Source organism: Notothenia rossii (genome assembly GCF_949606895.1).
Source record: "Notothenia rossii genome assembly, chromosome: 7".
In the NCBI taxonomy this organism is placed as follows: Eukaryota; Metazoa; Chordata; class Actinopteri; order Perciformes; family Nototheniidae; genus Notothenia; species Notothenia rossii.
The window spans coordinates 1,425,271-1,451,214 of NC_136905.1; the positions used below are offsets into that span (position 1 = coordinate 1,425,271).

Here is a 25,944-nt window from a genome sequence, read left to right on the forward strand (position 1 = left end):
GTTGGTTTCACTCTTAGACCAGCAGGGGTACCAAATCTATGCAGACTGCTGCAATAAGTACATTAATTAACTGTCTCATCGATGTTTGTCTGAATGAATATGATGCTATTAACAATCATATTATTCCTACCAGCTGTCAATCACTGTTATGATTCACATATTCACTTATTATTGAAAAAACTATATTTTTTGGAGGAGTTAATGATGAATGTTGCTCAAGATGCTTGCTCACCCTCCTTCAAATTTGAAAGAATTAATTACTATCATATATCAAAATTCATAAGAATCAAAGGAACAGTTCAGCGCCCCACAACTTTACTGCAAACAGTTACAACCTTGACTTTACATCAGAAAGAACACGCATTAAAGAAGTGCATCAGTTAGGGTTAAAAACGTGTATCGTGCTAAAACACATCGCTGCAGTTATTATCCAGTGGAAAGCCCTTACGTAGGCTACTGCTGGCCTAGTTATATGAAAGTTACTTTTGTTTGGCTGGGCAGTGTAGTTTTACATACCGTCTTCTTTGACTTTCCCAGTACTTAAAACTGTTATCTCAAAGAAAAAATATGTATACACATATTAAGACCCAAAGCTTTAGTGCGTTTTGATTCAATGCTGAGTACAGCCAAACTTGACAGTCTATTCTCTGTCATTGTAGACGGCAAATACCTCATTCCTTCCGTCTACTTACTTGGGTCCGATCCTAATCATAGACCCTCCGAATGCTTCTCGTTTTGCACCGTCCCGTTCAAATGGAATCATATTTCCACGCTCGCGCCAGAGCCGGGGCAGGGGTTACAAGACTCGCGTCTTGTGCTGCATTCACTTGCACTCGGACATTAAAGATTTTCTCTCATAAATGTCCGATGAGCCACAACTTTTATTTCAAAACAAAGCTGCCAACTGGGGTGGCAGCTGGGATGGCAAGGCTATTTTTAGGGTGGCAGTTGCCACCCCATGTCACCCCGGTAGATCCGCCCCTGCCAAAGACACAAGCAAAATATGTTATAAGACTTCTTTATTGTCAGTTTATTCTTTTAAATTGAGAAAAGAGAACACTGATAACTAATGTTGGTGCACATTTATATAATTTGATTATGATCAGGAATATCCCATCTGTACTTTGCAGTCCTGTCCCAAGTACAAGTTAAGCAGCTATTAATCAACATCTACATTTAGTACATTTAGTTTGCTACCGTCGACAGACTAACTAACCCCCCAGTGAATTTCTATCCACCAGGGCGTGCAATGATTTTGCCTCCTTCTTCACTGACAAAATTCAGAAACTCTGACAAGCAGTCAGTGCCTCTGTATCAGGTACAGAAAATGTGTTGTCCCTATGTCCACCTAATATCAATACAAACACCATGACACAATTCCATCAGATTAATGATAAAAACCTGGAGGAAATTATTCAACTTCTGAAATCCTCCTCCTGCTGCCTTGATATTATTCCAACAGGATTTTTCAAAGATGTTTTGCCTTGCATAGCCTCAGATCTACTTCATATAGTAAACAAATCTCTTCACTCAGGTATTTTTCCACAGGCCCTGAAAACTGCAGTCATTAAACTGCTCTTAAAAAAGAATAATCTAGACGCTTCAGTGATGAACAATTACAGGCCCATATCAAACCTCACATTTCTAGGTAAAATCATTGAAAAAGTTGTTTTTCAACAGCTGAGTAACTTCTTGCAACTGTTTCGATGTGTTCCAGTCAGGCTTTCGTCCAAACCACAGCACTGAGACTGCTCTTGTAAAGATCTTCAATGACATCCACTTAAACACAGACAGTGGCATAACTTCAGTGTTATTATTAGATCTCAGTGCTGCGTTTGACACTGTTGACCACAACATAATACTAGACCGACTGGAAAACTGGGTGGGACATTTTCGGCAACAGTTCTACATTGGTTTGAATCCTACTTAAAGAGCATCTTGCAGGTTTTTTTTTTTTCTACATTTATGCTTAAACTTGCTTGAAAATTATAATTAAAAAAAAGTGAATGTAGGATTTGATATGTTTTACGAGACATAAGGAATTCAGAGGGAAAGGAGCAATTTTGAGCTCTGCTCTTAAAAACGGCTTTTTTTTAAGGTCATACGTCAAACGCATCATATTACATCACAAAGGGTAAACATCTCCGCTCTCTGACCGCGGGTATAGTTAGTAGTTGCGTTGAGTTGAGCGGTTGTGTTTTAGTGAGCTGGTATTTTTCGGTAGTTTTACATTGTATTTCACCATTTGTAATCATGGTGCAGTATTGTGTTTGTGCAGGTTGCACAAATACCAGCCTGTCAGGACATCGAGTCCACAGTAAAAAGGACCGGAGCTAGCGTTCGTTCCTGGGTGCGTTGTGCATCCACCTCCCTACAGCACATACTCTCCACAGCTTTATCAGGAAACCGTATTACATCTCTCTCCCCACCCCCCCCTTCGCTGCTCTCTCTCTCCCCCCTCCGGTACACGGCACCGTAAGACATAGTGTGGAGTTGCATTAGGTAACGCTGTGGTGGCTGTACTGCTCCAGCCTTCTCCTTTGTGTTTGTTTGTTTCCCCCTGTCTGTGTTGTTTGTGTGTGCGTGGTGGCTGTCACTCCTGGCTCCCGGCTCAACCTCCACTTACCTGCTGCAATCAGCTGTGCACCTTCCCCGACTACACACCTGCTTTCCATCAAGCCATTTACAACGGCATATCAACGGAGGCTCCACAACCTTTCTCCGCCAGATCGTCAAGTATCAACCGTATCTCGCGTCTCTCCTCCGGTACACAGCACCGTAGTGTGGAGTTGCATTAGGTAACGCGAGATACGGCTGATACTTGCGGATTAGTTTCTGTTATGGATCAGTATCAACAGTCCTGCCACTAACGTTACTATATTATCAATGCTACGTTAGTTATAGCCTGATATATAATAGCTAACTTCACAATGTTGTGATGTGACGTTAGCTAACATTCTGTAGCTAACGCCGGTCACTCACCAAGATAGCTGCCCAGTTCTCCACTGGTTCTCCTCACACCACAGCTCCATTTCTCTCCGATGGCCGTTATTTCTTCTAATCCTTGGCTGCTCCTGGTCTCTTGGACGCCTAGCAGGCTCATAATTATAAGGTTGTGGTCCGTCATATGCATTCGAATATTCATGTTCAACTTCTTCTGTGTCGAAACTAGCATTGGGATCCATGTTTATTAATACGTTACACCGGCCGCTCTCCCCCTTGTTTCCCCCATGTTACGTCACACGCGGGAGGTCACGCTCCGAGGCTTTTTTATGCGGAAGTGAAAATGTCTTACAAAAACGATGCCAGATGTCACTGTAGTGTATATTTCTGTATATTTATTGGGAAATCTAGTGTATTCATCATTTTCCTACGCATTTATTCACAGGTGTCTTTAATCTGGAAGTTGCTCTTTAAAGGACAGAAACAACTTTGTTTCTATAGGTAAATACAAATCTGAGTTGACAAATATGACATGTGGGATTCCTGAAGGCTCCATCCTGGGGCCTCTTCTCTTTAACATATACATGCTACCACTGGCATATATAATGCAGGGGTTCCCAAACTTTTCAGCCCGCGACCCCCAAATTAACAGTGCCAGAGACTGGCGACCCCCTGTCGACGGGGGGGGGGGGGGGGAGAATGCACTTTGTTGTAGTTATCCTACAGAGAAAAGAAAATGCACTTGACTTGGAATGAATGTACTGTATGCATTCAAAAGTGCTGAATAAATGTGTTATGGACCCATAATAGTGATTATTATTTAAGTTAAGTTTTGCCATAATCATGTCTTTTTCCATAATCAGGTAGCTGAACAACAGTGGTAAAAAAAATTCGGCCTTTCGGTTTTCGGCCAACTGTTTCCTATTTTCGGTATCGGTTTCGGCCAAGAATTTCCCATTCGGTGCACCCCTAATATAAATAAACTTGCCTTGCCTTACATATAGTTTATTATCATTTGTAGTCATGCATAGTACTGCCTTCCTGATTGCTTTATTTTTGAGACACCTATTCTGTAACTACCTGGGTTTTAAGAGAGTCAAATACCCTATGTGACTGTTCAGTCTCATAAAACATGCTCAATTTACTTTTTGAAAACACAAGCTCACAATAAAGTCAGATGGGAGATCTACAGAAGCAAAGTGTGATAGACAAAGATGCATTCCTATATTAAACAAACAGAAAGGAAAACGTTGTTGTTCCACGAGGCAGTTGTAGCCATAGCAAATGGACTAACCTTCAACCTTCAACTACCTGCTGCCTGAAATCCCTGTGACATCACTGCAGATTGTTGTAACCAACTAGCTGTGTGGGACATTATCAGAATACATATTTAAGTTAATTGACTTGGATTGTAAAGGTCTTTCGCTGTTGTTACTAGCTTTGTCAACATGCTTTGGTGAAGGCCTATTCTTTCAATATGATGGATATTATTAGACGTCCACAAGGACAACATAGGTTGTTTGTTTTACTGTAATTGCAATGCTAATACCAATTGAGCATAGTGGTAGCACTAACTGCTAACAAGGTTTTGATATTCAGAGTCTGGCTGTTAGTGCTTGCTAGCACGTTATGCTATTGGCTTGATTGTACATGCTAGTGTGATAAGGCCTATGGAAGATGCTAATGTTATTTAACTTCTAGATCCTTTCATTTTTTACTTACAGTGAAACTCAATATGTTTTTTGCATACTGTCTGCCAATCACTCTGTTTTTTAAATATTGAGTTAAAGTCACACATTTTAGAACATTGATACATTTCTTAAAGCTACTTTCCTAACAAACACATGCAGTTGTAGCAATCGCTACGAGAATGCACTCTGTGTGAGCTGCACAAGGCACTTTGCGGTAGATTCACGTCTCTGATGATCTGAAAAGCTAAATGATGTCAGAAATGTACACAGCTTTTTCTTGTGTTGAAAGAGATCAGCAGGTCAATGTTACTTGAGCTAGTTTTTAGATGTATCATGGCATAGACAAATGTCTCCTATAACCCACAGCCTATGGCTGTTACTGGTGGGTTATAGCATCATTTTATATCTGAATTGTGCTCTGGTAGGAATTCACACCCAACATGTTAACAGTCCAAATTTTTTTTTTAACTCTATGGTTTTACACAGTTTTTATAACGTGAAATTCATATATTTAACAATTAAATCGTCAAATTAATACCAATGTAGCAATAAAGTGAAAGTCAAAATGTGTTAAGTAGTTTTGTTTTTTTACCATAATAGGATAGTCAATACCTGTGTTTTTCAGTTTATAAATGTAAAGTAGTGGTTAAATTAAGCAAAATTACAAAATATTTCTTTCTTTACTCATATATTTTCTTGCAATTATGAATTTTTTTAAATGAGTATTAAAGTATTTGATATGTATTTGATAGTGATCTATAGCCATGATAAAAGTATTTTTTAGTAAAATTACAGAAAATGCTGCCAATAGAAAATCATTTATTTTTACGGTTAGTTTTGTTAAATTCGCATTTAAAAACTGCTAAAAAACTGATTAATAATGTGTTCCATTTTTTCTTTTTCTTTTTTAAATACATGACACATTTCAATGAACCGTTTATTCTTGTAAATTGATTATGATTTCCTGTAATTATGAAATACAGCAAAAAACTATAATTTTTTCTGGGGAAAAACTGTAAAAAACAAAAATGTTTACGGTGTGGTACTGTATATAAGAAACACACATATGTGAACATTTAGCAGGTTCCCTCATCCATAATCATTTATACAAGTGCAACTTTGAACATGGACAGCAGTAAAATGCAACATACAAAATAATCAAGAAACAACATAAATTAAACACTGATAGGGAACGTTTTACTGCACCATCATTACTGTTACATAGGAAGGTGCCGTCAAATGTTCTGTTAATACTTGCATACTTTTACTTAAAGAAGGTTTGAATGCAGTATTTTAATTTGTAACGGAGCATTTTCATTCTATACTGTAGGCGTAGTGTATCTGTGAACGATCCAAAATAGAATTCATTGTTTACATTGCGGCTAGTGCTACGCCAGAAGAAAAAAACCTTTTACATTTTTAACTGGAAGTGGAAAGGGGCTGGGCTACATGAGGTGACTTGAGCCAACACAAATACACAATAGGTGGGACTAAATAAGATAATGTGAAAATATAAAAACAAAGGCATTAATTAGGGCTGCAAAATGTCCCCCATTGTAATGGTGATGAGATTTTTAAATGCTAACACTTAACAGTTTGTTCTGACTGTGTGTTTCCTGTTTCCTGCAGATGTCCAGCAGCTGGTGGTGGTTAAAGAAGAGCCTCTCCCTGACCAGCAGGAGTGGAGCACCAGTCTGGACCAGGAGGACACAGAGCCCCCCCCACACATTAAGCAGGAACAGGAGGGAGAGCAGCTTCAGGAGCTGGAGGAGGCTGATATCACCAAGTCCATTTTCACTCCTGACCCTGTGAAGAGTGAAGATGATGAAGAGAAACCTCAGTCCTCTCAGCCTCATCAAAGACAAACTGAACACATGGAAACAGAAGCTGATGGAGATGACTGTCGAGGACCAGAACCAGCCAGGAACTCAGATCCAGAGAACAGTTTACAACCAAATACTGAGGACCACACTGAAGACTCTTCTGAACATGAAACTGAAGACTCTTCTGAACCTGAGACTGAAGACAGTGCTGATTGGAAAGAGACCAGAGAACCTGCCTCAGGCTCAAACTCACTGAAAAATAGACATGAATCTGTCAGTGATCCACAACGTAGTGCTGAAAAGAAACCATTCAGCTGCTCAGTCTGTAAGAAAGCTTTTTCACTGAGTGCATATTTAAAGACACACATGAGAGTCCACACAGGAGAGAAACCATTCAGCTGTACAGTCTGTAAGAAAGCTTTTTCACATGGTGGAAGTTTAAAGAACCACATGAGAATCCACACAGGAGAGAAACCATTCAGCTGTACAGTCTGTAAGAAAGCTTTTTCAATAAGTGGAAATGTAAAAACACACATGAGAATCCACACAGGAGAGATACCACACAGCTGCTCAGTCTGTAAGAAAGCTTTTTCACGGAGTGCACATTTAAAGTCACACATGAGAGTCCACACAGGAGAGAAACCATTCAGCTGTACAGTCTGTAAGAAAGCTTTTTCACATAGTGGAAGTTTAAAGTCACACATGAGAGTCCACACAGGAGAGAAACCATTCAGCTGTACAGTCTGTAAGAAAGCTTTTTCACAGAGTGGAAGTTTAAAGATACACATGAGAATCCACACAGGAGAGAAACCATTCAGCTGCTCAGTCTGTAAGAAAGCTTTTTCAACAAGTGGAGATTTAAAGATACACATGAGAATCCACACAGGAGAGGAAAAATAGATTTGCAAAGTTTGTGACAAAAGATTTAAATGGCGTAATCGTTTAAAAAGACCAAGTGTGTTGGTAAGGGAATACATTTGTCTATTTTGTATCCTGATGCCGTTACATGTAATATGTTACTCCCTAAGCCTGTTTTCACCCGACTGCAACCGATTCACTAATAATCACAAATGTTCATTTCTACGACCCCTTGCCTCGACTATTTCTTGTTTAATAATCATTACATCTCCTCAGGACCAAGTTCCTGTGTCCTGCCTTTAACTTTGATTTTTAATAGTTTGTTTTACTTCGCATATTGACTGGCTAATGTGCCATTTTATTTATGTTTTACAGCTGTTTTTGTCTGCCTGTCATGTCTGTGTTTTATCTGTTGTAACTTTGTACATGCTGCCCTTCTTGGCCAGGTCACTCTTTGAAAAGAGATTTTAATCTCTGAGTCTTTTACCTGGTTAAATAAAGGATATATATTAACCTGCTTATCACCCACTGCTCATTTAAGGTGGACTGACCTTTACAAGGGACCAGCTAGTCTTAGTGTCTTAGATTAGAATCTTTAATGACCACACAGCCAAGCTGGTGGAATTCGTGTTCAGTGCAGATTATTACAGCTTGTTCCATACAATTCAACATACAATAAACAGACAATAAAAAGTACAACACACAGCACAGGGCAAATACATACATCATGACATATATACTAGGGCTGTCAGTCGATTAAAATATTTAATCGCGATTAATCGCATGATTGTCCATAGTTAATTGCGATTAATCGCACATCTTTTATCTGTTCTAAATGTACCTTAGAGGGATATTTTTCAAGTTTTTAATACTCTTATCAACATATGAGTGGACAAATATGCTTTATGCAAATGTTTATTATCATTTGAACAATGACAAATATTCTCATGAATATTAAACACAACAACCTCTGAACATTACAAATATTCGCCTCAATTCAATCTGGAACCTCTATCATACAATACAAAGTGTGTGTGTGTGTGTGTGTACACGCGCACGCACGCACGCTGCAATCATGTTGCGCACACTATCCGTGCTGAGTGTGCTGACTTCTCGTACTATTTCCCACTGTCTGGATACCTGCATAAAGTCAAGTGCTCGGCGCAGTTGTCGGTGAAGTGTCGCTCCTCTGTTTTCATTGAAACAGCTCCTTATATCCGTTAGCGCAGCTAGCTAGCACCAAATGCTAACAACAACCACAATACACGTAAGGTCTCTCTCTCGCGCCACACATACACACACCCTCCCGGTCCTCCCAATGGCCGGCTGGTGCCTGCCGGTGAGCGTGGAAGTGTGGTCTGCCGCAAGCGGGCGGCAGGAGCGGGGCTGTCAGCATCAGCTTGTAGATGGTATTTTAAATTCGATGCGCTCTGAAACTACGGGGCGGCCGAGGACAAAAAATACACATGTGTTAATCGCGTTAAAATAAAGGGTGGCGATAATATTTTTTTGCAGCCCTAATATATACATAAAGTTCAAGGTGTGGTGGATTGTGATTGTTCATTGGGGTTATTTAAAGTCCATTTAGTGTCCGTATTTCAAAGGGGAATAAGCTGTTTTTGAAGCGGGCGGTTTTGGTGGGTGGACAGTGACGGCAGAAGTTGGAAGACATGGTGAGCTGGGTGGGAGGGCGTCAGAAATGATTTTCCTTGCCCTTGTGACAGCTCGTTGGTGGTGAAGTAATTCGAGTGATGGAAGGCGACTGCAGGTGATTTTTGATGCTTTATTGACAATATGTTGAAGTTTATTTCGGGAGAGGTTGTCTGAACTCCTGTACCAGACTGGGATGGATGATGTGAGGATGCTTTGGATGATGGCTGTGTAGAACTGGATTAGGAGATGTTTCCTCACTCTGTATTTCTTGAGCTGCCGCAGAAAGAATAGCCTTTGGTTGGCTTTTTTGTAGATGTGGTCTGTGTTGGTCTTCCATTTGAGGTTATTGCTTATGTGAGTGCCAAGAAATTTGAGTGATTCTGTGGTGGAAATGAGTTTGCCGGAGATAGATAGAGGTGATTTGGGCTGTGGCTTTCGCCTGAAGTCGATGATTATTTCTTGGGTTTTTGCTGTGTTAAGTAGGAGGTTGTTTTCTGAGCACCAGGTGACTGCTTGATGGATCTGAGTGAGGTATTGTGTTTCATTATTATTTGAGATGAGTCCTGTTATTGTTGTGTCATCTGCGTATTTATATATGTTGACTGTGGGGTGCTGAGATGTGAGTTGGTTTGTGTAGAGTGAGAATAACCAGGGGGATAGGACACAGCCTTGTGGAGCTCCTATACTGAGGTGCAGAGGGAGAGATGTGGAGTTGTTCATTTTGACCCGTTGTTGTCTGTTCCAGAGGAAGCTGTGGATCCAGGGACAGATGCAGGGGTCAGTGTTCATGTCCATTAGTTTATTGAAGAGTTTGTCCGGGTTGATGGTGTTGAAAGCGGAGCTGAAGTCCAGGAACAAGATGCGGGCGTAGGTGTTGGGGGATTCCAGGTGTTGTCGAGTGTGATGGATTGCCAGGTTGACAGCGTCATCCACAGATCTGTTGGTTCTCTAAGCAAATTGATATGGGTCCATGAGGGTGGAGGTGCTGGTTTTAAGGTGCCTGAGAATGATGCGCTCAAATGATTTCATCGCCAGAGATGTGAGGGCTATGGGTCTGTAGTCATTGAGGCAGGATATTTTATTAGACTTGGGTACAGGGATGATAGTGGATTCCTTAAAACAGTGAGGAACTGAACACTGGCAGAGGAAGGAGTTGAAGATGTTGGTGAAAACAGGGGCCAGTTCTGCAGCACAGTGATGGAGTGCCGCAGGGCTGATGTTGTCTGGGCCTGCCGCCTTGTTTCTCTCCCGCAGAAGCACGGTAAGCCTCCTTGAGTGGAGTCTAGCAGTGGTCGAGTGTGTTGTTTCCTCTGCTGGGGCAGGTAACTTGCTGGTGGTAGTTGGGAAGCTCCGTGGACAGATTGGTGTGGTTGAAGTTGCCTAACACAATTATTGCTGCGTCTGGATGTGCTTTTTCCACGGAGGAGATGTGGCTGGCAAGATCGCTCATGGTGGTGTTAGCGTTAGCCTCAGGTGGAATGTAAACACCGATTATGATTATCGATGCAAACTCTCTGGGAAGGTAGGTGGCTCTGCATTTGACAGTTAGATGCTCCAGAAGTGGGGAACATTCATGGCTTAGCAAGGTGGAGTTTGTGCACCAGCGATGGTTGACCATAATGCATATTCCACCACCTTTAGATTTGTGTGTTAGTTCCGCTGACCTGTCGGCTCGGTGGAGTGTGTATCCTGCGAGTGATACTGCTTGGTCGGGAATCGAATGATCCAGCCAGGTTTCAGTCAGGAAGATGGCGGAGCAGTCACCGTAGGTTTTGTTTGACTGGATCAGGAGGTGAAGTTCATCCATCTTGTGCCTGAGAGATCTTACATTTGACAGCAGAAGGGCAGGGAGTGGGGGTCGGTATGGGCGCCTCTTGAACTGCGATAGGACACCGGAGCGCCTGCTCCCTTTGCTGGTTTGCTGCCATGGCATTGGGAGGCCAGGTGAAAAAGACGTTGATGACTCCAAAACTGCATGTTGGTTGTGTCTGAAGTTTAGTAGATCCCAGCGGGTGTATTGGATAACACATGAATCAGTTAAACAAAAAAATCAAACATTAGCCGTGTCCCATCCACTCCCATTATAACCACATATTTTGATCTCTCCGCCATACCGATATAAAATCATACATTTTGTAATGTCAGGGTTTTATATTGGAGGAAAATATTTCAATTTGTCCTTTTTATTCTATATCACCAGATGTGACATTTTACCATTGAATTACATGCTTGTCATTTCTTGGTTTCTTTGCCTGTTGTATAATGGGGCCCTGACAGCCATTGGAATACATGTATGCAACTAATGTGTGTGTGTGTGTGTGTGTGTGTGTGTGTGTGTGTGTGTGTGTGTGTGTGTGTGTGTGTGTGTGTGTGTGTGTGTGTGTGTGTGTGTGTGTGTGTGTGTGTACAGAGACAACAATATACAGTAGATTTGGTTTACAGCAAGTCGCAGTTTTCGCCTCATATCTTTCTATCTCTCTCTCTTTTTCTCTCACTCCCTCATTCCCTAACTCATACACGCTCGTACATATTAAACCTCCTTATACCTTGTGTGTGTGTGAGTGATTGTGTGTGAGAATGAGACAGGAGTAAGTGTGCTCTCATGGCGTTTTGTTTTTCATGTGTGCTGTTTCATGTGTCTCTGAGGTAAACAGATGTATGATCTTGACCCAGCTTGACCTCCATGTTTTGAATTGTTTGGAACTTCAAAGTCCTTTGATAATGTCTCTTTAGCAAACAGACATACACAGCCATACATACACTCCTTCAAGTAAATAAAAACACCTGGCTGCAAAGATAAAGGTTCAAATATGTGTAGTTTGGCTGGATGGTCATTTCATTCCTGTGATATGCAACAAGCAGTAAGATGAAGAGGAGCTTCTCTGAGGGACAAGAGGTCTCAAGCAGCCTGTAACTTCAGCTGCAGGACTCATACTATGAAACAGAAACACCCTGAGAAGGAGAATCTGGTGTGGATCTGAACTGTGCTTGAAAGGAGTCAGCACAAGGATAAAACACCTTTTTGCCAAACATGAGAAGGAGAATCTGATGTGGAGTTTGTGGTGGAGTCTGATCCTTCTTCGTCCGACCCTTCCCCTGAAAGTGGAGAGGACACAGAGGATCCCATCCCGTAGCTGCGCTACATGCCTCTGCACTATCCTATCCCGAGGATCGTGTCCATCATGGCAGTGGGTGGATATCAAAACATTTTCAAATCTGGTTTCCCTCTCATGAGGAAACGCCGCGCTACATTCCTGCTGCCAGAGGTTTGGTTTCAGGGCCCACGCGTATATAGAATAAAAAGGACAAATTGAACTATTTCCCTCCAATATAAAACCCTGACATTACAAAATGCATGATTTTATACCGGTATGGCGGAGAGATCAAAAGATGTGGTTATAATGGGAGTGGCTAATTTGTGAGTTTTTTTGTTTAATCTGATTCTGTGCAAAAACGAATAATCCACCAAAATAAATGTTGTTGCTAATCTTTGACATATCCAAGACTGTGATAAAAAAAAGCCGACCCCCCCAACATTCATTATATGGAAAATAACTGCCTTTTTGTGCATGTTTTTCATAGAAAACTCAAATTCCTGTTTTCAAACTGGCTGTTCAAGGGTTAAAATCCTGAACATAATTTAACATTTGGTATTTTTGATCAGGACTGAAGTTGATTGAAAGATTTAACCCCAACAAGTTTTAAAAAATATTAATCTGTTGTCATTTTAGAGTAGTTTTTAGAAGTGGACATTTTTGTCCCGAATGACTAATATGTAACTTTTTTGTTCAATCTGATTTTGTGCAAAAACTAATAATGCAAAAAAATAAATTTTGCTGCTAATCTTTGACATATCCAAGACTGTTATATAAAAAAAGAGCCAGTCACCAGATATGTATTTTTTGGAAAATAACACATTTTCTCTTATTTCATCATGAAAAAAACCAGCGGTTTCATGTTTTCAAAATGGCATTTAAATAGTTAAAATCCTGAAAATAATTACATTTTTGGTATTTTCTATTAGGGCGGAAGTTGCTTTAAAGATTGAACCCAAAAAAGTTGTGAAAAAAACCTTTTAATATAATGTTTTTATCAAAGTATTTTGCAGTGGACATTTTTGTCTCGAATGACTAATTTGCGTAGTCGATTTGTTAGAGAGGGGATTAAAGACCGATTTGAAAAAGAATAGATCGAGAAAATAGCCTTGTTACCAAACGGCCTGATTTTTTGTAACAAGGCTATTTTCTCGATCTAATTTTTTAACACAACCAAAGTTATTGCAAAATGAAAAGTGAAAAATGACCCATATGGACAAAAACGTCCACAGTGATACCGGAGGGTTAAACCAATTATTTACCTTTGTCTTTGTCCCGTTTCTCCTCCTCTTTGCTTTTGTTTCTTCCCTGGGCTCCAGATAGCTTTGTTAGTTTCCACACGGGGATGGCTAATTATCTTTAGGTAGTTAGCGTCTTTTTTTCCCCGAGGCACGGCAGGTCAAGTGTCAGTTCAGAAACTCCACAAGTGGTGATAGGATGATATGGTGATACACACTCTTCTACAGTAGGTGGCGGTATGCACCTTAAAGCTGTTTGCAGTCCGCCAAAAACCGAGAGAAGAAGAAGAAGAAGAAGAAGAAGAACTTGGATCCATGTGGCGTCTCATCGCTACGGTTCTCTCTCTCTGTGTGTTCCTGAGAAAGTGTGTGTGAGCTCCAGCTCTACTGATCCATCATCTCTGTGTCTGGATAAACCTCTGAATGGACTGTGCTCTCTTTTCTGGAGCGTTTACCTCGGACTATAGGAGCTAGCTTAGCATGCTAGCTGGAAACACGTTAGCAACACTAGTCAGATTGAGAGTTTGATGGAGAGAGAAACGGTGTGTTTAACGGAGTCTGCAGGAAAAGGTGATCTAGGAAACATGAGTAAAGTCCAAATGCTGCTGTCGTTGAAGAAGCAGCGACTCACTGCTGCTACTGAAGAGATATTTGCTCTGTTTGAACAAACAATAGCAGAGCTCGAGGAGGAGCTGTCTCTTTCCAAAGAGGAGAACAAGAGACTCCAGAAACTACTGGACGCTGTTTTACAGCCTCAGCTTCGGATACACAGAGCAGGTCTGTTCCCTTTACCCTTAATTAACACTTCACACTCTTCAGTAGAACTTTATTATCACATTAATAACACTTTAGACCAGGGGTACTCAAATACAAATCTTAAAGGTCCAAACAAATGTTCAATGAGACAAAGGTCCGTTTATTACGGTCATTCAAACTTTTAAACAATTGCAACAAGATTCTTAACACGAGGTTGCAAAAACAAAAGTAATCTGTATGCAGTTTTCATTGTTATTGTGTCTGTGCTTGATCCCTCAGGATTTTATCGATACCGGTACCGGTACTGCTTATCGGTATCGGTATTTTTCGATACTCTTATCGATACTTTTCAATAATTTTGGTGCTCAAAATTATAGACATGAAAAAAAAATGTGAAGATTAAACAGTAATTCTATTTTAATTGCAGAAATAACTGTATAACTTATACACTAGCTTCTCAGAAGCAGACACAAATAAATAATAACTTAAAAGGGCCTGGTTCGCCCTATCATGCTTTTTGGGGTTTCCCCTCAGACAGAGGATGAAAAGAGGCATTTTTTAACATTTGTAAATCATTTACATCTTCATCCAGACATTTCAAACTGACAACCTAGCTCGACAAGAGATCGTTAAAACATTGTCCTACAGTGACATCATGCAAAACTGTGATATGAAGAAATTGGTCAAAAGGCTAAGATGGCAAAAAGATAAAGGCGAGTACGTATATTATTCTGGATTGTACTTTTAAATCATCACAAAATAAATGATGTGCTGAACTGAAACACGTCAACATGTGTCTGAAGGTTTAAACATAGAACAACGTATTTGAGCTTAAAATATGTCAATTCCTAGTAAACGACCAACAATTGCTGAACCATACATTGAAACGTTGACCTTTTTAAATGCAGTTTTCGAATTCACAATGACATCTGTAAGTTTAACTGGTTTATAAAGTATTCAATGAAAGGCCAAATTATTATAGGTGTAGGAGCTCACATTAATACACTGTCAGTGTTAATAAACAAAAAAAAGACAAGACGATGTGCCTGCAAGATTACACTCAGGTAAACAAAACATATTACCCGTTCGCAGCAGCTAACCTGCCTGCGAGCCTTCGCTCAGGCCACATTTACACACGGCGCGGCTGAAGCCCGCTAGCACTATTAGCACTAGCACTCCGTCATTAAGTTGCTTGTGTCACCCCCTTTACAAGCAACTAATTGAGTACATAGATTGCACCTTGCACTATCGCCACTACATTTTTTTAAAGTGCACCCAGACCTTGGATCGCTTCGCTCTGTCCGCCATGCCTGCGGGAGTCTCACAACAATAATAAGAGCGCTGTTGAGAGAGATGACGAGTGGCATTTACAGTGGCCAATCAGAGGGGTCTCAAACCGGATACATCACACGGGATGAGGGTTCCCAACCAACCAGAATGGTTTAAAGTTAAACGAAGGAAGTAGACGTAACAGATATACTGATAGCAGCACCGTTTGTCCAGCGGCTTAACGGTATACCGATACCGTCCAATCAGGTACCGGTATTGACTTAGTACCGGTTCTCGGTACCCATCCCTAGGGCAGACACACACACAAGACAGTGGAACAGTCGGACATGCAGAGCGCTGTTTGCAGTGGACATAGCAGAGAATTTTGACTCGTTGTGTTGCGGCGATATCTCGCAGATAACAGATAATACATATGAAAAGTATAATTTGCTCAGAGTCCAGAGACAGTTGTGGTTCGGTCCGGATACGGACCGGAGTCCGGACTTTGAGGATGCCTGCTTTAGACCCTTTATCAGCACTTGCTGCAGGTAGTACATCCTGAAGTAAAAGTACACCACACTGTGAAAATACTCCATCACAAGTTAAAGTACTGCATTCACATCGTAAGTAAAATTATGTAAGTATTATTAGACATATGTACTTTATTATAATAATTAAAATATATTATGGAAGAGGAAACCTACCAAAATAAATATATTTATAAAAATACATACATTGAATAATATGCCATTTAATGTACTGATTTCAATATGACCCATGCATGTGGGCACTAGTTGGTTAAATGTGACATACATTGATACTTTAGTTTTAATGTGCTTCTTTATTCACCATTTCTTTTTAAATGTGTAAAAGCAAATAAAAACAAATACTTTGCATTAATTCAAATTGCGGGAGAATAATTCATAAAGAAATCAATCAATAAATATTAGGGATGCTCACTCTCTACCGATCGATCGGGCTCTCTAAAAATGCCGATCGCATGACTTAAAATGATGACGTAAAATACATGACACTTTTCTCTGTGCGCGGCAAAACAAGCTCGCCAAAATGGCTTGACCAGTCTGGCAGTATTTTAAGGTGTCCGAAAAGGACAATAAAATAGCGGTATGCAACGTGTGTGAAGCAGAAATCCTGCAGCTCCACCCGCTGTGACGGACCGGTGAGCGGAGCACACACTAAGAGTTACACCTAACACACTTAGCTATTTTATCTACCTCTGGAACAAGCTGAATTAGGTATAAACAGTGTTCGAATTACCCATTTGCTTTCGGGGGAGCCCTATTTATTTATTTTTTGGCAATCATATAGGCAGACCTGAAAGATGTATATGTTTCCTGCATTAACATGCATTAACATTGATTGCCAATAATCCTTGTATTATTTTAAGAATTGGTAACACCACACCATAAAGATTCATTTAAAAGCAAAACAATGGGGTGCAAACTATTTACATTGCAATTATAATTGTTTAATTCTTTGGATGTTATTTTCTTAATTTACAAAATAACAATGTAACTAGTTGATAAATAAAAAACGAACACTGAAGGCCTTCCAAAGACCAGGGGCAGAAGTATATGGTGATTTAATCGCAGTTATATCAATCAATGTTAACTTGGAAAACCACACTTTTTATATTTTAACTCAATAACATTAGGTGACATTATTGTGGCACATCAGTAAAGCCTTAAATAGAAATATATAAGGTGGCAGACAAAATGTAATGAATTTTAACTGAACAATAACTGAATGAGTTTGTTTCACTCTTAGACCAGCAGGGGTACCAAATCTATGCAGACTGCTGCAATAAGTACATTAATTAACTGTCTCATAAATTTTTGTCTGAATGAATATGATACTATTAACAATCATATAATTCCTATCAGCTGTCAATCACTGTTATGATTCACATATTCACTTATTATTGAAAAAACTATATTTTTTTGGAGGAGTTAATGATGAATGTTCCTCAAGATGCTTGCTCACCCTCCTTCAAATTTGAAAGAATAAATTACTATCATAAATCAAAATTCATAAGAATCAAAGGAACAGTTCAGCGCCCCACAACTTTACTGCAAACAGTTACAACCTTGACTTTACATCAGAAAGAACACGCATTAAAGAAGTGCATCAGTTAGGGTTAAAAACGTGTATCGTGCTAAAACACATCTCTGCAGTTATTATCCAGTGGAAAGCCCTTACGTAGGCTACTGCTGGCCTAGTTATATGAAAGTTACTTTTGTTTGGCTGGGCAGTGTAGTTTTACACACTGTCTTCTTTGACTTTCCCAGTACTTAAAACTGTTATCTCAAAGAAAAAATATGTATACACATATTAAGACCCAAAGCTTTAGTGCGTTTTGATTCAATGCTGAGTACAGCCAAACTTGACAGTCTATTCTCTGTCATTGTAGACGGCAAATACCTCATTCCTTCCGTCTACTTACTTGGGTCCGATCCGAATCATAGACCCCCCGAATGCTTCTCGTTTTGCACCGTCCCGTTCAAATGGAATCATATTTCCACGCTCGCGCCAGAGCCGGGGCAGGGGTTACAAGACTTGCGTCTTGTGCTGCATTCACTTGCACTCGGACATTAAAGATTTTCTTTCATAAATGTCCGATGAGCCACAACTTTTATTTCAAAAACAAAGCTGCCAACTGGGGTGGCAGCTGGGGTGGCAAAGCTATTTTTAGGGTGGCAGTTGCCACCCCATGTCACCGCGGTAGATCCGCCCCTGCCAAAGACACAAGCAAAATATGTTATAAGACTTCTTTATTGTCAGTTTATTCTTTTAAATTGAGAATAGAGAACACTGATAACTAATGTTGGTGCACATTTATATAAGTTTGATTATGATCAGGAATATCCCATCTGTACTTTGCAGTCCTGTCCCAAGTACAAGTTAAGCAGCTATTAATCAACGTGTACATTTAGTACATTTAGTTTGCTACCGTCGACAGACTAACTAACCCCCCAGTGAATTTCTATCCACCAGGGCGTGCAATGATTTTGCCTCCTTCTTCACTGACAAAATTCAGAAACTCTGACAAGCAGTCAGTGCCTCTGCATCAGGTGCAGCAAATGTGTTGTCCCTATGTCCACCTAATATCAATTCAGACACCATGACACAATTCCATCAGATTAATGATAAAAACCTGGAGGACTTTATTCAACTTCTGAAATCCTCCTCCTGCTGCCTTGATATTATTCCAACAGGATTTTTGAAATATGTTTTGCCTTGCATGGCCTCAGATCTACTTCATATAGTAAACAAATCTCTTCACTCAGGTATTTTTCCACAGGCCCTGAAAACTGCAGTCATTAAACCGCTCTTAAAAAAGAATAATCTAGACGCTTCAGTAATTAACACTTACAGGCCCATATCGAACCTCCCCTTTCGAGGTAAAATCATTGAAAAAGTTGTTTTTCAACAGCTGAGTAACTTCTTGCAACTGTTTCGATGTGTTCCAGTCAGGCTTTCGTCCAAACCACAGCACTGAGACTGCTCTTGTAAAGGTCTTCAATGACATCCACTTAAACACAGACAGTGGCATAACTTCAGTGTTAGTATTATTAGATCTCAGTGCTGCGTTTGACACTGTTGACCACAACATATTACTAGACCGACTGGAAAACTGGGTGGGACATTTTCAGCAACAGTTCTACATTGGTTTGAATCCTACTTAAAGAGCATCTTGCAGGTGTTTTTTTTTTCTACATTTATGCTTAAACTTGCTTGAAAATTATAATAAAAAAAAAAAGTGAATGTAGGATTTGATATGTTTTACGAGACATAAGGAATTCAGAGCGAAAGGAGCAATTTTGAGCTCTGCTCTTAAAAACGGCTTTTTTTTAAGGTCATACGTCAAACGCATCATATTACATCACAAAGGGTAAACATCTCCGCTCTCTGACCGCGGGTATAGTTAGTAGTTGCGTTGAGTTGAGCGGTTGTGTTTTAGTGAGCTGGTATGTTTCGGTAGTTTTACATTGTATTTCTCCATTTGTAATCATGGTGCAGTATTGTGTTTGTGCAGGTTGCACAAATACCAGCCTGTCAGGACATCGAGTCCACAGTAAAAAGGACCGGAGCTAGCGTTCGTTCCTGGGTGCGTTGTGCATCCACCTCCCTGCAGCACATACTCTCCACAGCTTTATCAGGAAACCGTATTACATCTCTCTCCCCACCCCCTCCCCCCTTCGCTGCTCTCTCTCTCCCCCCTCCGGTACACGGCACCGTAAGACATAGTGTGGAGTTGCATTAGGTAACGCTGTGGTGGCTGTACTGCTCCAGCCGTCTCCTTTGTGTTTGTTTGTTTCCCCCTGTCTGTGTTGTTTGTGTGTGCGTGGTGGCTGTCACTCCTGGCTCCCGGCTCAACCTCCACTTACCTGCTGCAATCAGCTGTGCACCTTCCCCGACTACACACCTGCTTTCCATCAAGCCATTTACAACGACATATCAACGGAGGCTCCACAACCTTTCTCCGCCAGATCGTCAAGTATCAACCGTATCTCGCGTCTCTCCTCCGGTACACAGCACCATAGTGTGGAGTTGCATTAGGTAACGCGAGATACGGCTGATACTTGCGGATTAGTTTCTGTTATGGATCAGTATCAACAGTCCTGCCACTAACGTTACTATATTATCAATACTACTTTAGTTATAGCCTGATATATGATAGCTAACTTCACAATGTTGTGATGTGACGTTAGCTAACATTCTGTAGCTAACGCCGGTCACTCACCAAGATAGCTGCCCAGTTCTCCACTGGTTCTCCTCACACCACAGCTCAATTTCTCTCCGATGGCCGTTATTTCTTCTAATCCTTGGCTGCTCCTGGTCTCTTGGACGCCTAGCAGGCTCATAATTATAAGGTTGTGGTCCGTCATATGCATTCGAATATTCATGTTCAACTTCTTCTGTGTCGAAACTAGCATTGGGATCCATGTTTATTAATACGTTACACCGGCCGCTCTCCCCCTTGTTTCCCCCATGTTACGTCACACGCGGGAGATCACGTGCCGAGGCTTTTTTATGCGGAAGTGAAAATGTCTTACAAAAACGACGCCAGATGTCACTGTAGTGTATATTTCTATATATTTATTGGGAAATCTAGTGTATTCATCATTTTCCTACGCATTTATTCACAGGTGTCTTTAATCTGGAAGTTGCTCTTTAAAGGACAGAAACAACTTTGTTTCTATAGGTAAATACAAATCTGAGTTGACAAATATGACATGTGGGATTCCTGAAGGCTCCATCCTGGGGCCTCTTCTCTTTAACATATACATGCTACCACTGGCATATATAATGCAGGGGTTCCCAAACTTTTCAGCCCGCGACCCCCAAATTAACAGTGCCAGAGACTGGCGACCCCCTGTCGACGGGGGGGGGGGGGGGGGAAATGCACTTTGTTGTAGTTATCCTACAGAGAAAAGAAAATGCACTTGACTTGGAATGAATGTACTGTATGCATTCAAAAGTGCTGAATAAATGTTTTATGGACCCATAATAGTGATTATTATTTAAGTTAAGTTTTGCCATAATCATGTCTTTTTCCATAATCAGGTAGCTGAACAACAGTGGTAAAAAAATTCGGCCTTTCGGTTTCCGGCCAACTGTTTCCTATTTTCGGTATTGGTTTCTTCCAAGAATTTCCCATTCGGTGCACCCCTAATATAAATAAACTTGCCTTGCCTTACATATAGTTTATTATCATTTGTAGTCATGCATAGTACTGCCTTCCTGATTGCTTTCTTTTTGAGACACCTATTCTGTAACTACCTGGGTTTTAAGAGAGTCAAATACCCTATGTGACTGTTCAGTCTCATAAAACATGCTCAATTTACTTTTTGAAAACACAAGCTCACAATAAAGTCAGATGGGAGATCTACAGAAGCAAAGTGTGATAGACAAAGATGCATTCCTATATTAAACAAACAGAAAGGAAAACGTTGTTGTTCCACGAGGCAGTTGTAGCCATAGCAAATGGATTAACCTTCAACCTTCAACTACCTGCTGCCTGAAATCCCTGTGACATCACTGCAGATTGTTGTAACCAACTAGCTGTGTGGGACATTATCACAATACATATTTAAGTTAATTGACTTGGATTGTAAAGGTCTTTCGCTGTTGTTACTAGCTTTGTCAACATGCTTTGGTGAAGGCCTATTCTTTCAATATGATGGATATTATTAGACGTCCACAAGGACAACATAGGTTGTTTGTTTTACTGTAATTGCAATGCTAATACCAATTGAGCATAGTGGTAGCACTAACTGCTAACAAGGTTTTGATATTCAGAGTCTGGCTGTTAGTGCTTGTTAGCACGTTATGCTATTGGCTTGATTGTACATGCTAGTGTGATAAGGCCTATGGAAGATGCTAATGTTATTTAACTTCTAGATCCTTTCATTTTTTACTTACAGTGAAACTCAATATGTTTTTTGCATACTGTCTGCCAATCACTCTGTTTTTTAAATATTGAGTTAAAGTCACACATTTTAGAACATTGATACATTTCTTAAAGCTACTTTCCTAACAAACTCGGTGTGGTTGTAGCAATCGCTACGAGAATGCACTCTGTGTTAGCTGCACAAGGCACTTTGTGGTAGCTTCACGTCTCTGATGATCTGAGAAGCTAAATGATGTGAGAAATTGGCACATCTTTTTCTTGTGTTGAAAGAGATTAGCAGGTCAATGTTACTTGGGTTGTGAACGCACCAAACACCAAAACTGCTCCCTGGCGCCGGCTATCTGGCAGTCTCTCTGCGATCCCCTCTCCTATCCGCATGTGGTTGTGTTTGTGCATGTACTGTACATGCACAAACACAACCACATGCGGATAGGAGAGGGGAGAGGGGATCGCAGAGAGGCTGCCAGATAGCCGGCTTTTTTGCCCCACTGTATATGCTCTGTGTGTTTCTGCATGTACATCCTCCCTGTGTGTAATGTTTTAAACACAACAGAGTGGGGGAAGACATTTCCCTCTGAGGGATGAATACATTATATCTTCTTCTTCTTCTACTTAGAAATCAAAAGTGAATGGTCACATTAGGTTTGCCTGCAGTGAATGCTGGCAGCTCTGAGCTAGTTTATAGATGTATCATGGCATAGACAAATGTCTCCTATAACCAGTGTTGTGCTAGTTACTGAAAACCAGTTACTAGTTACTTCATTTCAAAAGTAACTTAGTTACTTTACTGATTACTTACACCAACAACAGTACAGGTAACGCATTAGTTACTTAAAAAAAGGCTCCCATTAATGCCCTTATAGCCTTCATTTCAGTACTGTTACTGCATTGGAGAATAATACAATCTGTTGATCAAGAAATGGCAATAGAAATAGTAAAAATAGCCTGCATGTGTTCTACAACATACCGTGCAATGGCTTTATCAACTTTTCCCTGGCTAGCAGTCCCTCGGTTAAAATCCAGCCGTTGTTGCTTAGGTGGAGGTGGAGTGGCGTGGGATGAGTCTGGATCTGTGGTCTTAGCTAGGCTACTAGCTTCGTCCCAGCATGTTGTTTCTGCAGATGTTTCAACAGATTTTAATTGCTGTTTTGGGCAGTAGATAGGATCTTTGACCCGCCACGACGCAACTTACATTTAACTAAAACCTTCTTTTCTTTGTGCTCGACAAAAGTGAAATAGTGAGAATATCTCTGTTGTGTATATATAAGACTATGGACTACGACATTTAGGTTGACCGTTTATTGAACACGTTGTTGCATACGCTCCAATGACAACACCGCAACAACACAACTGTATCCGGTTCACACATCCCAAAACTCCCGGTGCCATCTTAAAGGCACAGTCACACCTGATGTGACACATACATAACAATCTCCAGGCGGAGAAACTCGACTTGAGCTCCGCTGCCGCCATGATAGTCTTGTTAGTAAACAAAAACGCCCACAGCGTGTCTCCACATGTGACACAGGAAGTATCTAAGTACATTTACTCAAGTACTGTACTTAAGTACAGTTCTCATCTCTGTTCGCCTCGCTGTTGGCGCCGCTCACCAACGTCTGGGAGCCGAGACTATAGAAAATATAACGGAGTAACGCACCATGTAGTAACGGAAACTGAGTTACATTTTTAACTGGAAGTGGAAAGGGGCTGGGCTACATGAGGTGACTTGAGCCAACACAAATACACAATAGGTGGGACTAAGAAAGATAATGTGAAAATATAAAAACAAAGGCATTAATTAGGGCTGCAAAATGTCCCCCATTGTAATGGTGATGAGATTTTTAAATGCTAACACTTAACAGTTTGTTCTGACTGTGTGTTTCCTGTTTCCTGCAGACGTCCAGCAGCTGGTGGTGGTTAAAGAAGAGCCTCTCCCTGACCAGCAGGAGTGGAGCACCAGTCTGGACCAGGAGGACCCAGAGCCCCCCCCACACATTAAGCAGGAACAGGAGGGAGAGCAGCTTCAGGAGCTGGAGGAGGCTGATATCACCAAGTCCACTTTCACTCCTGACCCTGTGAAGAGTGAAGATGATGAAGAGAAACCTCAGTCCTCTCAGCTTCATCAAAGACAAACTGAACACATGGAAACAGAAGCTGATGGAGATGACTGTCGAGGACCAGAACCAGCCAGGAACTCAGATCCAGAGAACAGTTTACAACCAAATACTGAGGACCACACTGAAGACTCTTCTGAACCTGACACTGAAGACAGTGCTGATTGGAAAGAGACCAGAGAACCTGCCTCAGACTCAAACTCACTGAAAAATAGACATGAATCTGTCAGTGATCCACAACGCAGTGCTGAAAAGAAACCATTCACCTGCTCATTCTGTAAGAAAGCTTTTTCACTGAGTGGAAATTTAAAGACACACATGAGAATCCACACAGGAGAGAAACCATTCAGCTGTACAGTCTGTAAGAAAGCTTTTTCAATAAGTGGAAATGTAAAGACACACATGAGAATCCACACAGGAGAGATACCACACAGCTGCTCAGTCTGTAAGAAAGCTTTTTCACGGAGTGCACATTTAAAGTCACACATGAGAGTTCACACAGGGGAGAAACCATACAGCTGCTCAGTCTGTAAGAAAGCTTTTTCACATAGTGGAAGTTTAAAGGACCACATGATAATCCACACAGGAGAGAAACCATTCAGCTGCTCAGTCTGTAAGAAAGCTTTTTCACAGAGTGGAAATTTAAAGTCACACATGAGAGTCCACACAGGAGAGAAACCATACAGCTGCTCAGTCTGTAAGAAAGTTTTTTCACATAGTGGAAGTTTAAAGGACCACATGATAATCCACACAGGAGAGAAACCATTCAGCTGCTCAGTCTGTAAGAAAGGTTTCTCACATAGTGGAGATTTAAAGATACACATGAGAATCCACACAGGAGAGGAAAAATAGATCTGCAAAGTTTGTGACAAAAGATTTAAATGGCGTAATCGTTTAAAAAGACCAAGTGTGTTGGTAAGGGAATACATTTGTCTATTTTGTATCCTGATGCCGTTAGTAATATGTTACTCCCTAAGCCTGTTTTCACCCGACTGCAACCGATTCACTAATAATCACAAATGTTCATTTCTACGACCCCTTGACTCGACTATTTCTTGTTTAATAATCGTTACATCTCCTCAGGACCAAGTTCCTGTGTCCTGCCTTTAACTTTGATTTTTAATAGTTTGTTTTACTTCGCATATTGACTGGCTAATGTGCCATTTTATTTGTGTTTTACAGCTGTTTTTGTCTGCCTGTCATGTCTGTGTTTTATCTGTTGTAACTTTGTACATGCTGCCCTTCTTGGCCAGGTCACTCTTTGAAAAGAGATTTTAATCTCAATGAGTCTTTTACCTGGTTAAATAAAGGATATATATTAACCTGCTTATCACCCACTGCTCATTTAAGGTGGACTGACCTTTACAAGGGACCAGCTAGTCTTAGTGTCTTAGATTAGAATCTTTAATGACCACACAGCCAAGCTGGTGGAATTCGTGTTCAGTGCAGATTATTACAGCTTGTTCCATACAATTCAACATACAATAAACAGACAATAAAAAGTACAACACACAGCACAGGGCAAATACATACATCATGACATATATACTAGGGCTGTCAGTCGATTAAAATATTTAATCGCGATTAATCGCATGATTGTCCATAGTTAATCGCGATTAATCGCACATTTTTTATCTGTTCTAAATGTACCTTAGAGGGATATTTTTCAAGTTTTTAATACTCTTATCAACATATGAGTGGACAAATATGCTTTATGCAAATGTTTATCATTTGAACAATGACAAATATTCTCATGAATATTAAACACAACAACCTCTGAACATTACAAATATTCGCCTCAATTCAATCTGGAACCTCTATCATACAATACAGTGTGTGTGTGTGTGTGTGTGTGTGTGTGTGTGTGTGTACGCACGCACGCTGCAATCATGTTGCGCACACTATCCGTGCTGAGTGTGCTGACTTCTCGTACTATGTCCCACTGTCTGGCTACCTGCATAAAGTCAAGTGCCCGGCCCAGTTGTCGGTGAAGTGTCGCTCCTCTGTTTTCATTGAAACGGCTCCTTATATCCGTTAGCGCATCTAGCTAGCACCAGATGCTAACAAC

General features: G+C 40.7%; 2 protein-coding genes across 2 annotated transcripts in view; one reads left to right on the forward strand and one right to left on the reverse strand.

Moving 5' to 3' along the window:
- The window catches only part of LOC307013548 (uncharacterized protein), a gene marked incomplete at its 3' end in the record, with an annotated part of 315,140 nt that overhangs the window by 162,080 nt on the left and 127,116 nt on the right, over positions 1-25,944 (reverse strand). The window lies entirely within an intron of this gene.
- Positions 13,614-25,581, forward strand: LOC307013152 (uncharacterized protein). Its single transcript, XM_079640407.1, has 2 exons — positions 13,614-14,078; positions 23,659-25,581. The coding sequence occupies exons 1-2, from the start codon at positions 13,829-13,831 to the stop codon at positions 24,726-24,728; spliced, it is 1,320 nt and encodes a 439-aa protein (XP_079496533.1). The 5' UTR covers positions 13,614-13,828; the 3' UTR covers positions 24,729-25,581.

What these genes read in the sequence shown, in the direction of transcription:
- LOC307013152 (XM_079640407.1), top strand. Translation starts at nt 13,829, where the DNA reads ATGGAGAGAGAAACGGTGTGTTTAACGGAGTCTGCAGGAAAAGGTGAT. An exon ending in GCTTCGGATACACAGAGCAG is followed by an intron (nt 14,079 to 23,658) that starts GTCTGTTCCCTT and finishes TGTTTCCTGCAG; the next exon opens with ACGTCCAGCAGCTGGTGGTG.